This window comes from Thamnophis sirtalis, unplaced genomic scaffold (genome assembly GCF_051295495.1).
Source record: "Thamnophis sirtalis isolate CommonGarterSnake01/CBP01778 unplaced genomic scaffold, rThaSir2_p1.2 scaffold_6, whole genome shotgun sequence".
Taxonomy (NCBI): Eukaryota; Metazoa; Chordata; class Lepidosauria; order Squamata; family Natricidae; genus Thamnophis; species Thamnophis sirtalis.
In genome coordinates, this window is record NW_028261386.1 from 28,574,515 (window position 1) to 28,589,941 (window position 15,427).

Genomic DNA, 15,427 nt, shown 5'->3' on the forward strand with positions numbered 1-15,427 from the left:
CACAAGAGCTTCGCGCGTTCGAAAGCAAGATGGATGTCGCGCTTAACCAATGAAACGCCGAGACCTATTATTTGCCTATAACCCCGTTAGATGGTGTATGTGTGTATGCGGATCCCCTTCTACTTTGAAGCTCCCTCCTCCTCTTCTTTCCGTCATTCCTTGGAGCCAATGGGAAGACAGGGCGGCTTGGGGTGGAGGCTTTCCCCCCTCCCCTCCCGCACGCTCGGAGGCGCCATGGGCTGAAAACTAAACCGAGATGGAATCTCCCAGTCTGAACCGGTTTGAGCCGGTTCCGAGTCTGTGGCACTAGAGGAGGAGGAGCGGGAAGAGCGGAAGGAGAAGCAGCAGCAACGAAGGAAAGCGAGAGCCGGGGGGGAAACGAAAGAGCGAGTGAGAGCGAGGGGGGGATTGTGTCCGAGAGAAAGAAAAGCAGTCGCCCCACGCACTCGGTTCCTTTGCCGCCTTTACCGTGTGGGGAGGGGCGGGCGAGCGAGAGAGGAGGAACTGCTGGAGGGCGCGCGTGTGCGAGGAAGCAGAGCGGGGTTCATTAAGCGCAGGAGTGGATTGGCAGGAGAAGAGAAGCAGGGGTTTAAAATAAGGACGGGGTTAGGTATGGAAGTGAACTGAGGGGGGAAAGCAACCCGTGCAGTGTGAGAGCGTGAGGAAAGAAAGGGGGAGGCAGCTCAGCCTGGCCGTCTGACTGATTCCCCGAGAATCGGGTGGTTGAAAAGTGCTTCTGAGTTTTTAAAAATTTAAGGACTCCCAAACAGCCGTGGGGGGTGTCTAGCCAAGTGAGCGTTTTCTAGCTTCCCCGCCTATTTAATTTTGGAGTGGGAAGGAGCGTGGTGTGGGTGTGTTGTAGGCCCCTAAATCCCCCCCCCCTTTCCCAAATTGGCAGATCTCCCTCAACTTCAGTGTTCTGCCTGACTGCCTACCTGAATGAGGCAGTGAGGGAGTCTCCTTAAAATCGCTGTGTTTTAATATATAAGAAGTATTTATGTGAGGGGGGGTGTAGAAACGCCCCCCTCCAACTTAAGGTTTTAAGGAAAAGGCGGGAGAGGGAAACCGGTGGAGAGTCCCTTCTTTCTTGTCTGGTGGTGGAAGAAATTGCCTAGAATCAAATCGCATCCCCACCCTCCTTGTGTGTCTTTTCGGGGTGGTTGGAAAAGGGGGTGAATCTTGGTTACACATTTGAATGGACGACCAAGCCCTGTTTTTTTCTATGGGCGAATTTGTAACTTTAAGAAACAGAAAGTGATTTGTGTGTTGTTTGCCCCCTCGGCCCCCTTTTTTTGTAATTCACCTTTCCTTTCCATCCCCATTTGTTAGTAAGTTGGAGAGTTGGGGGGAGGGTGGGTGGGCTTTGAATGACTTTTGGACTGCTTATGAAAAGAGAAAGATACCTTTCTTTTGTATCTGTGTGGTGGGGAGTTGAGAAGGAAGGAAGCCTGGACAGATCTCTTCACTCCTCCTCGTGCTTTTTAGATTTGCTTGGATTTCTTTTTTTTTTAACTGCTCCTCTCCACTACTTGCCTCTCTAGAAGAAATAGTTGTGATACTCAATTAGGTAAGTGAGAACTTTCAATTAATGAAAACACGTGCATGGGGCATTAAATTGGAAAGGGAGGGAAAAGAGGATTTGCTGAAGAAAGTTGGGGTGTAGAGGAAAGCAATCCCCGGAGAAATCAACTTGGACTCTTATGGAATGGGCTAGATGTGAAAAGATCTACTGGAAAGATTGCTTTATGCTTAGCAGTTCTCAAATGCATTTTAGTTTTTATTTGAAATAATGGTTCTCATTCCCTGGGCCTAAACTGTATACAGTAAACGGTGTGTGATCATCTTGCCGTTTCCAAGGAAAACAAAAATGGGGAGTGCTAAGTACGAAGCTTTTTGGTAATATAGAGATATAAGCGGGTCGTTCTTGAAGACTTGTACTTGCAGCCACATGGAAAGCAGAAAGAGAAAGGGGCGTGTATCTCAAAGAGACATAGGGCTTCAATAGGTGCCAGCTTTGGAGCAAGACGAAGTTCAAAGAAGATGCTTGGGAAATCGGAAATAAAAGTAATGGGAGAGGGAAGGAAAATGTAGCAGATTCCAGCAACCTAGGCCATCCTTGGAGCATGGCGGTGGGACTGGAGCAAAGCAGCAAGTGTAGATTAGGAAACTGGAGCTGGATACTAAAACGTAAGCGGGAGAGAGAAGGGCCTGGCGGGAGATGAAAGGAGGACCTTTTCTTATAGGTAGATGAAGGACAAGGCGGGAGACTGGGATCGGATAGAAAAAAGAACGAGCGTTATCTGTGAATTATTAGGAGTGGAAGTTTCCAGAAATATTTTTTGTGTGTCTCCGTGCAGCAGTATTGAAACGTCCGCCTAGATCACGTGGGGGCCCTGTATAGAAAGCAGGGAAAGAGGAGGGAGGGGCTGCAGCGGCCCTGCTGTGCTCTTTACTGATCCTGGGGCGGAAAAGAAATAATCTCTGCGTGGTCCACTCTGTGCTGAAAAACGAAATCTCTCTGGGAAAATTCTGAAAATAAACTCAACAATTTATAGCTCAGTTGTATGTCAGTAGCGTGGATGTCGCATGTTCTGCAGCGTGTCTGCTTGTTGGAGAAGGGCGGCAGCCAAGGCCTAACCAATGGGTGTGTGTATGTGTATAAGTGTGAACGTAGCGGTCTCCCTTGGATGTATCCCATGTGCGTATGGTTTCTCTGTTTATGTTAGTGGCCTATTTCTGATTAAGCCTTAAATTCTTTAATTCGCTGATTTTTCTGTTAAGTTAATTTCTTGTTCCGAGGAAACCTTACTGAAGCGTCTCTATGGGAGGGGCAGACTGCAGTCCTTAAATACTATATTTTGGACTCCGTTATAGGTTTTTCATCTTACACAGCTTATCTGACTAGATTTGATACGAAGTACCTGATTGTTAACAAATATAAAACTTAGGGAGGCCTACATTTAGTAGCACCACACTGATAACTAAAGATGAATTGGTTGTGCTGAATTGGTTAATGGAATTAAGAAATGAAATTAAGAGAGAGAGTTATTCTTAAATTGTAAGTTTGTTAACTCTGAACATTGAAAGATGGTTGTCCAAATTTATTTCAAATGGTATTATATTCTCTTTACAAATTATTTGATGTATACATGTTACAGATAAATTAGATATACTGATTTGAATAATTAATTTAAATTATATCTAATTTTTAAGCTTGCAATTTTAAGAGGTTTTTTCACTTTAATTACCTTTTGCAATTAGTAAATATATGCAACATTAACTTTAAAGTATCTAGATCTTACAGTGGTGAGGTATCTGCCTTTTTGTACTGTCTATTAGAAGCAGCTACATCATTTTAATGAGCTCATGTGGCAAGAATGTTTCCATTCCATTGATTAAGTTTATAATATGCAATCATATCATATGACTGGTTCTTATTAGCCATCATTCCTTGGGATAGTAAAGTTTTTTCTTCTGTTCAGTCATACCAATTCTCTGAGACTGCCTGGATAGCCCTGCAGTTTTTTTGGCAAGCTTTTTCAGAACTGATTTGCCATTGCCTCCTACCTAAGGAAAGTAACTGACCCAAGGTCATCCATCCTTTGTGCCTAAGATGGGACTAAAACTCATGGTTTCTCAATTTCTAGCCTGACCACTACTCAAACTTAGTTAAGAAAATAGATTTTTTTTTAAAGGAAAAGTAAGCATCCGTGGAAATTGCATATAAGTGTCCACTACAAAGCTTCTGTGTGTGTTTAAACTGCTCAAGAAAAAGTATAACCAGGAATGGAAATAGTGCTTGTTGACACCGAGAACTATAGAATTAAATACCTGAGAAAAGTGTAACTAGATATTGAAAAACATGCTTAATTTTGGACAGTGATGTGAGGAAAATTGTTCTGTCAAACCAAGTAAAGATGTAATTTCCAATAACATAGAAATTCTATATCTGTTATATGTAAACATCACATTTGGACAGGTGTAGTTGGTTACATTTTGTACTTAATAGCAGAAGGTATATACAATTTACTATAACTACTCTAGGGATATTTAAAGTTCAATCCTAAGAGGTTACGCCTGCTGAATTTAATAGGGGGGTTTGAGAGTGAATGAATTGAGATTGCAGCCTTGTTTTGCCAAATTAAAACAACCTCAACATAATCATTATATGTTTAGTTATTATTTCTTTACACATTTGCATTATGGATTCCAATAGAAAATAGTAATTGGACCATTTCCAAAACAATATGAACCACTGGAACATAGGTAAGGCTCAATCATAAACATAATCCTTCCAATCTAGTATCCTGAAATCTGATGAACTACAATTCCATCATCTTCAATTGGTTATAATCAGTGACAACATTTAGTAGGCATTGTAACATATATGGGTGGTCATCAGAGGAAAGCTATTTAATAGCATATTTAATCAGGGAGCACATCCTATTTAACCTAAGTAGAACTTTTGCATAGGGTAAGGTTAGTATTAACACACACACAAACACACACGATTCTTCCTTTAAAAGTTGGGAATGGGAATCATGGATGTATTACCTTTCTTAAAGGTAATACATTAAACAGGCAACAGGCTTCCAACTGCTTATCATTTTAATAAGCTTGCAAAGAAGGCAAATACTGTAATTCCCTCTATAGTTTTCAAAAGTTGTACTTTGATTCTGCTGAAAATGAATTGCATTATTTATCAGTATAAATATTTACAATAAAGATAGATTACTAAAATTCAAACTTAATTTTGGGTATAATGTTTACTATTTTGTAAGAACACAACATTGAAGAGACTTCAGTTTCTCATCTCAGTAACTGGGTCACCAGTGTATTCACGCAACATACAGTGTTCAAACAATCTGTGTTATGATTTAATCTTACGGCTTGGTTCAACAATGCCTTGAAACAACCTGTCCACCAATCATTCTAGTGTTTGTGCTGGCCCAGCTGCTGAGACGAAATCCCTCTGTTATCAAATTTTAAAAATGTATTATTTGGAATTTAATTTTGGTCCTTTCAGAAAGTCATCAATTATTTAAAATGTAATCATCTTTGTAAAATATCTTGCTGAATATTTGAAAACTAAAAATTATTTTTCACTTGATTTATTTTTATTTTTCTTACAATTTCAGTAATCTATGCCAGCAATTATGACAATGTTAGCAGACCATGCAGCACGGCAGCTGCTGGATTTCAACCAGAAGTTGGATATAAATCTGTTGGATAATGTGGTGAACTGCCTGTATCATGGAGAAGGAGCCCAGGTAGAGTACATGATTCAAAATTAGATATCCATTAAGGGATTTAAGTATATTCAAATCTGCAAAGGAAGAAACAAGTTGTTATCTTTAAGAATGACCTTATAGCTTGACTTATAATAAAGAGATCTGAAGAAGCAGGAAATTGCAGTAATAATACATGGGTAGTCCTCAACTTACACCAGTTCATTTATCACTGTTCAAAGTTACAGTGGCACTGAAAAATGTGACTTATGACAGTTTTTCAATTATGACCTTTGCAGCAACCCCATGATCATGTGATCAAAATTCAGATGCTTAACTAGTTCATATTTATGACCATTGCTGTGTCCCAAGGTCATGTGATGGTTAACAACAGGTATTAAATTATCAACTGCAGTGATTCACTTAACAACCGTGGCAAGAAAGGTCATAAAATGGGGCAAAACTCACAAGAAATGTTTCACTTAACAACAAATTGGGGCTCAATTGTGGTTTAAGTTGAGGACTACCTGTACTATAATAATGGAATCGTAGAACACTTTAGAGAGAGTTTATGTTAATATAATCTGATGCCCAAATTCAGTACAGATTCCATCACAGTAATTGAACTGGAAGGCCAATAGCTTACTTAAATCTTTGGTGATCGTTCTTTTAGTGTTATTGTTTGTGTGATCCAGTAGTGAATGAGACATGTTCCTGCTCACTTACCTGGGAAGAATTTGATATTGTAACTCCTGAGGAAATAAACATGAATTTTAGGTTAGTTAACTTGGTCACCTGTTAGATTTTTGTCCCTCTTTGTTAGTGAAGGTCTCCTGGGAAGAAATTGTTAGGTCTCTCTGGTGGTGACTTCCTCTCTGAGGGAAGTCTTGGGGGGGGGGCAATGATACCTTTAATGAAATCATCACTGAACCCAACAGTCCTGAATGCCCAATTTCCAACCTTCCTTTTTGGATGAAAGTTGGCTGTGGTCCTGGGGGAAATGTATTGTCTGCCTTTCTACAATTAAGTTTCATACCAAGACATAGAATTGTGATGGCATAGATCATACTTGTTGATGATCTCTGGCATAGCTTAAAGAGAATGGTGCAACCATCTTGGCTGTCTTGGGTCTCCCAGCTGTCTTGGATACAATTGATCATGGTATTTTGAAACCAACTAATAAGATTTAAGTGTTGGAGGTACTGTATTCTGGGGGGTTCTCCTTTCTGTTTGGCTTGACAGGTGGGGAGAAATTAAGTCCAAAATTCTCAATCTACAAGGTGTCCTGGATTCAACATCTATATAAGACCACTGAATGAGGGCATCAGTCTGGCATCATCAGTATTGATGATGCTCAATTGTATATCTTGATCCCTGGCTGACTGCATGAGGCTTTCAAGATTTTGTCAGTTCCTAGATGCAGTGGAGATCTAGATGAGGAGGAACAGACTTGAAATCAATCCTAGCAGGACCAAGGTGTTTTAGGTACTTGACCCTCAAAAATCCAGGGATTTTCCACTTCTTTTTTGAATGGAATTGCAGTTCCCCAGATGGAACAGATATGCAGTTCAAGAAGCTGGATTTTCAGCATCTGCTTGATAGGAAAGCCAGACTAATCTGTCTGCATGCCAATTATACCTTTTACTTCTTACAATCACTTACGTCTTGGTTACTTCACATGCGCACATTGCTATGCACTTTATTTGGGACTATTCTTGGAATAGTTGAAGTTTCCATTGTTCCAGAGAAGTGGTACAAACAGATGTGGCAATGCCACAGTATACCCATGTAGCACCTCTGTTTTGTGAGTGTACCTACTTTCCCTTAGTTTTCCAGATGCAATTCAAAATGCTGGTTCTGAGGGCCTTTATGTATAAGGCCTAGATATTTGAAGAACCGTCCGTCCCTCTCTTCCTCTCCTCCCCCCCCCCATATAAATTTCCCCATTTATAAGAAAATACTGCTCTCCTGATGCAACTTTTTTGCTATTTAAAGCATTGTAGAATGCATTAACTTTTATCTTACAAATTGTGATTTTGGAACTTGATAACTATTCCTTGTGTATAGGCTATTTGAAATCTAGGTAACACTATTCTGAAATTACTTATGCATGCATGCTACTTCGGTATTAATTATTTGTGTCTTAACTTTTTAGCAAAGGATGGCACAGGAAGTCTTGACTCACTTAAAGGAACACCCTGATGCATGGACAAGAGTTGATACTATTTTGGAATTCTCTCAGAATATGAACACCAAAGTAAGTACATGATTTTTAATTGCGTTCTTTCTTTCTTCCATTCAGACTTTGAGGAAGGTATCTCAATTTTTAGATTTAGTATTTGTTTAATTTTTTTTCTTGTTCCTGCAAATCTCTTTAACTTAACCCTATACTATCACATGGTATTTCCATGAGGTTATTGGTTACTTTTTCTTGTAAAAGGCTTGAGAATTTGAGTCACATGGGATTGGTGTAAAATTATGGTTTGAATATGAACAGATTTGAGTGTAATAACATTTTATAGCTATATCATGTTAAGATTGTGTTTGGCTTTCATTTATATTAATGAAAGCCATATGCACATAACTGAGGACAAGTATGTTCCTCATTTTTTTTTTTACATTGGTATTACTCCATGTAGTTTAAAACAGGCTAGGCACCCCAGATACTTTCTTCTGTTAAATACAATTTATACTTATTTGTAATACAGTTAAGCCATATCATGAGGATATTGGCTGGCTGTGGTGGACATTTCTCAGCCTTCTGCAGTTGTTTTCGATCTAGAAAATTTAGAGGTTTAAATATAAATTGTCAAACATGTTAAAGTGGTTGTCATATAGCTGAAGAAACATGTGCATGGCCATGTTCTTTGCGTGCACACACATATACTTTGCTATACCTTGTTCTAGATAATGTACAGCCATGCTCCAAATAGTTCCTACAGAATTTGGATGATATTTATCAAAGTCTTACTTTTTTTTAAAAAGGCTTCGTAAATTTTAGGACAAGGTTAAGAACTTCCTCAAAGTACTAAATTTAAGTAACCATGTTTGCCTGTTTGCTTGCCTGGTAAACTTTGCTTTTTATACTCACAGACATTACTAATGTTTAAGTTGATTTATCAACAGTATTTTTTAAAACACAAATTTGTCTTGTGAAAAATGAGATGATTAGAGGAACAGAAAGAAAGCAACAGGTAAAGAATTCTTCAATTTACATAAATTGCAAATGATTTGGTGCTAAATTTATGCACTATGACATTTGGCTTTTATGCAGTCATTTTTTTTCTTAAAGCTGTTAACACTACCTGATATTAATCATAATGTTCCATTATGTTGATTGCTTGTAATAGGAAGAAAAGGGGTGTCTTCCTGTGCAACTGACACAGCTAGGCTTTGACGGCAGGCCTCCACAAGGTCTACCCTTTTGATTCCCTTTAACTGAATTCTGTTCATCAATTGCTTTTTTTCCTTGTTTTGGTTTCTTGGGTGGTGGGAGGGAATGGGTTGGTACATTGAATAAGTGACCCATAAAAATTTCTGCCATGGGGATCATGATGCATTATTTTGTCAATTTGCTATTTCTGTCCCATCTTTTGTAATTATGTTTTATCATTTATTTTGAAAATGTTTTTGAGACCTGGAGTTACATACAATAGAGTATGTTTTGCAGCTAACAATTTTATGTACATAAATGGAACTTTTTAAAGCAATTGTAGGCATTGGGTTTTTTTTTTACTAAAAATACATAGTTCTATTAATTTTTAGAACTAAGTGTAAATACTTGCATAACAAAAGTAAAGAAAAACTTGCTTCCCTATCTGCTTGCCCTGCTTTACATATATGTAACTAATTGTGCATTTGTGAAAGAAACTAGTACCATCCTCCAGACTACATGAAAATATAGTGTTATTGGCTTTTCTGAATAATTTGAGCTAAAGTTGCATTAACTATGTGAGCCGGGAAAAGGCATATAATGTAATTTTCTTGTAAATAAGTCCTTAGTGTTAGAGTAATCAGTTGTAGATACTTTGAGAGGATGCCTTAGCTAAATACCCATGCTTTATATGCATAAGTACTCATAACTGCTAAGCAGCTTCCATGGAATGGAGTAACGTGATAATAGCCTTATATCTGTGCCCTCTTATTGCCCCAGATGATTGGGTGAAATTTGGGAAAACAGAAGTCTATTCATGAGATATTCTAAGCATCTTTCTGTATTATTAGTAAGAAGAAGGCAATACTTCCTGCCATTTTGTGTCTCTAGGATCTTGTTGCAGGATAGCAATGAGGTGGCTATACTTTTGAGCTGTAAAAACTGTTCAGCTTTTTGTGTATCCCTGTAGTAGTCAATATTTGAAAACTTGTTTCTGAAACTCCTAGATCTGTAACCAGCTACCCTGATGGGTATCCTCTCCGGGGACAGAAATTATTGTTGGAAACCAGTTAGTCTTAAGAGAAGTGGAACTAATATTAAAACAAGAAAGATACTTGCACTGGTATCTACTGTACAATTTTGATTAGAGGGAATCATCGTAACAGGTGAAGTCTTGTCATGACACTCTGTTGTTCATGTCTGGTGCTTTGGCTACTCTGGATGCTGTTATTTCATGAATGCCAGCACTGTTCTATAGAAATGTTTGTTCATTTAAGATTTAGGCCGTAGCACAAAGAAGTTGCATGCATTGTGGAATAGGAAGGAGAAATAAGAGACTTGCAAATTGCTAGAGGTTTGCTTGCTGTTTCTTTGGCATCAATTCAGATTGCCAAGAAAGCAACCTGCAGTTCAGTTTTAGATGTAGTTATGTTTTTTCTTTTTTTTTAAACTGAGAGGCCTGCTGAAGAAACAGCAAGCAACAGTCCACTGCTATAGATAATGTGTTGCCCCAACATTCATAGATAACTATAGTACTTTAGATTGCAGCAATAAATTTAAAATGTTTTACCACCTTCTGCACTGGAAGTAGAATAACTTATTAGTTCTGAAAGAGATTAAACAATAAACTTTGAGGGGGGAAATGCAGGAAAAGTTAAAAAACAAGTCTCAAAAACTTTTGCAGGAAACACAGTGTAGTTTGGGACAGTCTACATTGTGCTATTCATTTAAAATATCTTACATGATACCTCTGGCTGAAATTAAAATTACCCTATTTTGTATAGACACTAACAGTATTGAAGAACTTTTATTCGTGGCCAAATCTTGACCAGCCATCTTGTTACAGAAGCCTAATTTTGCCTTTCAGGTATTGCCTCCCATCTTCTCACTATCAGCAACTCTTTGACCCCTTTTCCTCCTGTCCTGTGCTATTTCTTTAAATATATTTTTATTTCTATACAAGTTATAATAGAGGTCATATTGAATATTTTTATGCTGAGATAAAAGGAATAAAATGGGTTGAAGAATTTTCATTCCCTACAAACGCATTGCTTTTAAAACATGTGTTGGCAGGCTTACCTGGAAGGTAAAACAACCTCAAGGTATATATGGAAATGGTGAACTTTTGACTGAATACAAAAGTTAATATTGAAACTATAAATATGGCTGTTATAGGGGAGAAATTATTGTACTTTGAAATAAACTTGAATTGTCTTGCTGTTCTTTAAGAAACACACCAATTAATTCTTAGGAAGCACATTTTCCTGAAGGTGTTACTGGATTTAATGTTAAGCCCTAGTCTTAACAATTCAAATGACAGAAAGCCCATTAACATCCAAGTTGCTAAACTTGGCTGTATATTTGGAAGTTATAAACAGTCATTTAGGCCATGATTTTTATTGATTGCTGATTTTCTCCCCTAAAGATAATTAATTTGGCTTCCCAAAACATTTTTTATTTGCTCCCCTCTGGTGTGATCATGACCAAACAGCAGGGCTTTAGACTAGCAAAGGAAAAATGAGGAAAATGCATGGAAAAAACTAGTAAATGGGTGATAGATTTGTTTTTTATCAACATAATCTTAATAAAGTGTGAATGATATCAGCTCAAATGAGAATCCTGAAAGTTGTTGTTAACTCCAGTATATTCACATATTTCACTTCTCCAATTTTCAGTATTATGGCCTGCAGATCTTGGAAAATGTGATAAAAACAAGGTGGAAGATCCTTCCAAGAAACCAATGTGAAGGTAGAGACTTTTTCTGATTGATTGGTAACATTGTTCTTTAAAATGTAGATCTCATTTTTTTCTAATCATTGTATAGTCTTTTCTAGTCTTGTATGATCTGTCATATCTAACCAGCTACTCTCAATGCATTAGGTGACAGGAATCTATCATAATATAATGCCAGATTAATGTTAATTAATTTATTTACTTACCAAGTTTATTGTTGCTTCTGAGTTCCTATTTGTCTAAAAAACATAAAAGTTCAAATGAGTATTGTTTTTCAATATAATCTAATGTGAATATTCATACCTATTACACCCTCATTAGCTAGTTGCCATTTGTATTAGTGAAAAGCAAGCTCCAGGTTTACTTGTAAAGTATGTATGTAGTAAATGGTAATGATTGATTTCATTCTTCTTTTCTCCTTCACCTGTCCTCAGTGGAACGCTTGTTTCCATCGCACCACCCTATGTTAAGACAACTGTTTAACATTGACAAATGAATTAGTAAAATAAATGTCAAGAATAGCTGCTTTAGAAATTACTGGTGTATAAAAAATGTCTTGATTAAAAATTAGCCACATATTTTCCAGTGCTTTGGAGACACAAGCCAGCAATCTCTTTAAAACATCTAAGTTGTTTTGTTAAGCCACCATATCCCAGTGTTACCCTTTAGGTTATGGGAAAGGTAGAGTTGATATTTGCAGAATATTTGTTAATGGGTTCTTGTTAAGCAGGTGGTTCCTATCAGGGATGGTACTCACTTATTTTCCCTACAAGTTCGCAAATATGAGCACACGCCAACTCATGTGCATGGCCTTCCGTGCATGCACACAACATCAAAAATGTGCCTAAATAGGATGGCATAGAGCCAGGGCAAGTGGACGGGCCCATCCACGATTTCCATTACCAATTCAGGTGAACCAGTCCGAACCGGCTGAAACCACCTCTGGTTCCTATATTAGCTGTATTATATTCAATAAGTTGACTTTAGTGCTATCCAAAAACTCTGCATGCTATCTTGCATATAATATCAAAGGTTGGCATTTAGTCTGCCTACTTGATTAATTGAAATTAGAGCAGAAGGACTGTGGCTGATATAAATATCTACATTATAGTGTTATACGAGCTTCAGCAAGCTAGTGGAAGAAATACCAGAATGAACACTGATTAGCTAATGTCCTTACATAAAAACTTAATTCAACTGATACACTAAATTGAAAATTGAGTAGAGACTAGAGCTGTCAAATTCCTGACCCACGGGCCAAATGAATCATTTGCTGGCCACATCTATGCCTGGTTTAGTGAAGGAGGGGAAAGTCCTGATACGTCATGTGACAATGATGTGAATTTGACATCCCTGGTATTAAGACAAAATGTGCTGTAAACTGGAAGTGGACTTTTTGAAACTATTTGTATATGTTGTTCATTTACTTATGTAAATCCTTCATATAAATATAATTATTACTGGAGTGATAAATAGAAGATAGAGGACCAATTGGGTCTGGAAGTTCTAGATACTAAGAAACTGAAAGCTCTAGGTTCGTTAGGCATGAAAGATAGCTGACTGACTTTGACAGAAAGAATACTAGATATGTTCACTGCCTTGAATTATTTATAAAAATAACAAAGGCAGGATGAAAACATTTTATGTTTAGAATAATAATAATGAAGACTCTTGTATATAGTATAGATTATACATACTTTTTAATGCAGAGAATATCCAGCAGATAAAAGTTTGTTGTTCTGTTTGGGGACAATAAATAGACCTATAATTTATATGTTCCTAATGCTGTGATGGTGAACCTATGGCACGTGTGCCACAGGTGGCAGGCAGAGCCATATTTGGAGCTAATTTTTCACCCTCCCAGGCTTCAGGAAAGCCTCCGGAGGCTTGGGGGGGGGGGAACACAATCCAACTGGAAGCTTGGGAACTAACTTCCGGTTGGCCCCTTGGGGCTGTTTTTCACCCTCCCTAGGCTCCGGAGGGTTTCCTGAAGCCTGGGGAGAGGAAAAACAGCCTCCCCCAGCCCATGGATCATTTCCAAACTTCCAGTTGGCCCTTTGGGGCCGTTTTTCTCCCTCTCCAGGCTTCAAGAAAACCACCTGGGGGGGGGGGCGCATCTGCGGGGGGGGCACAGGTGGGGGGGAGATTGCGTAGGCGGGTGCCCGATACCGTGCGCCCGCACAGTTTTGGCACGCGGTAAGAAAAAGGTTTGCCATCACTGTCCTAGTGTGTCCAATACTAACATCATCTTTATTTAATTTAGAACTTTTAGATACATTTATATATTTTCAAATTATATCTACATAGCACTTGGGAAGCACTTAAACAAATGCTAAAATCTTGCATATTGTCAAAAAGATATGGGAATGTCCTTTGTTCAAAATGAAGATTGCTGGTCAGATAGTCATGTTTCTGTATACTTGCAAATAGCAGGCCTAAGGTTTGATCAACTAAAACTACTCGTCCAATGTCCTTGTATTTTATAAAAGGAATGATAAGCCAGTGGTGTACAGTCTTTACATATAAGAAGTGTAGTTTGGAAAGTTTTCTCTCTGAAACCTGGAAAAATTGCAGTTGATAGAGATTATATTGAAGTTGAATAAATATATCAAACCACTAGATTCAGTGCATAATTATAGAAAAATATATTGCCGGGATTTGATGTGAGGTTTAAATTTCTAGAGGTATTATGATTGCTGAGAATTCAGTCTGCATGTACTATTATGTTTGCATTTTATTTACCAGATTGCCAAAAGATTGCTATTAAATATCTGATGGTATTTCAAGGGAAATGACAGGCAAAAGGCATTAATTTTCAATTGATTGTGGACCACACTTCTCCCAAACATGTTTGTAAGAGGAAGGAGATGGGCATTGATTATATGACCACCGTGTGACTTATGATTATGAGACATCTTTGCAGTCTGAACAGCAAAAGGTGCTGGGTAGGAAGGAGAGATTTTGAGCTTTATAGGTGAGTTGGAAATATTTCAGGTGAATTACAGAAAGCAAAAGGAGATGTGGGCTATAGGAGCCACTATCTCCTATGTCATGTTTGTGTTAATATTGTTGCAGGACATTATTATGACCTCTATATAATAGAATCAGCTCTAGAGGAGATGTGCACAAAGCTAATGAATAAAGAAATAAATACTAAATATAATGGCAAAGAGCTATGTTTTCAGTTTTTCTTTGCTGTCATAGTGTGTTGCACAGCGTTTTTCAGATTTGCATAGCGTTTTTCAGATTAAGAGGTTTGTTCCTCTACTAGTTTCTATGTCCAACATACTTGAATCTGTGTTGAGTTTCAGTGAAATGCAGGCTATCTAGAACAGTTTGAGTTAGCTTTGTTAAACTGTGGCAAACTGCAGCTGGTTTAATTGAACTTTCAGGGTATAGCTGCAAATAATGGAAATGTTTTTTATTTATACAAACTGCTAGTTGAGACTACACTATTATATCTGCTATTAGCAAGTCTCATCCAAATAGTCATTAGCATTATAAATATAATAGTAATTTATTAAACTTGTATGCTGCCCAATTCCCAATGACTCAAGGTGGCTCACAAAGCCAAGAAATTACAATAAAATCAATAAAAGATAGCAAGAGTGACAGATCCAATGGAATAAAGCATGGAGTCTCATTTTCCAGTAAAACCGAGGGAGGGGTTACGCGTGGGCATTGTCACAGCCTGATTGGTCCATAGACTGAGGAAAATTATTTTATTTTCCTCCTTTCCCTTTGGCTCCCAGTTTCCTCTCAGTCTTTTGGTCCAAGCACTGTTGTTTTGGCTCTTAGGTAGGAAAAAATTAAGAGCCATGGCTCTTAAAAGGCAAGCCACGATTGTTCCAGACTTCGGCAGCATTTTCAGAGGCCGCAATGGCCATTTACGCTACGTCATGTGCGGAAGGCCGCCTGAGGAACCGTGTGGCCGCCCGCAAGTTCCTGCATGGCGGCCACTAATCAAGGCTGGCAGGACACTGACCTGAATACAGATTTGCAGCTCCCGCAGGCCCAGACACCATTGGAACCTACAGTGGCCTTTGAATCAGGACACGTGAGTGTTGCGATGGCAGAAAGATCTGAGCCTCCA

General features: G+C 38.2%; 1 protein-coding gene across 5 annotated transcripts in view; it reads left to right on the forward strand.

Moving 5' to 3' along the window:
• Nucleotides 1-223: 223 nt before the first annotated feature.
• Nucleotides 224-15,427, forward strand: part of XPO1 (exportin 1) — a 71,665-nt gene continuing 56,461 nt past the window's right edge. Inside the window, exons 1-5 of one of the 5 annotated variants that reach the window (XM_087717481.1) lie at nucleotides 224-390; nucleotides 1,542-1,567; nucleotides 5,139-5,270; nucleotides 7,384-7,485; nucleotides 11,277-11,349. In XM_087717481.1, the coding sequence (XP_087573607.1) occupies nucleotides 5,145-5,270; nucleotides 7,384-7,485; nucleotides 11,277-11,349 (301 nt within the window). In that variant the 5' untranslated portion in view covers nucleotides 224-390; nucleotides 1,542-1,567; nucleotides 5,139-5,144. Of the gene's footprint in view, nucleotides 391-1,541; nucleotides 1,568-1,838; nucleotides 2,188-2,440; nucleotides 4,267-5,138; nucleotides 5,271-7,383; nucleotides 7,486-8,578; nucleotides 8,643-11,276; nucleotides 11,350-15,427 lie in introns of those variants that run through there. The other 4 variants (XM_014069933.2, XM_014069931.2, XM_014069932.2 and 1 more) reach the window with 4 other exon arrangements.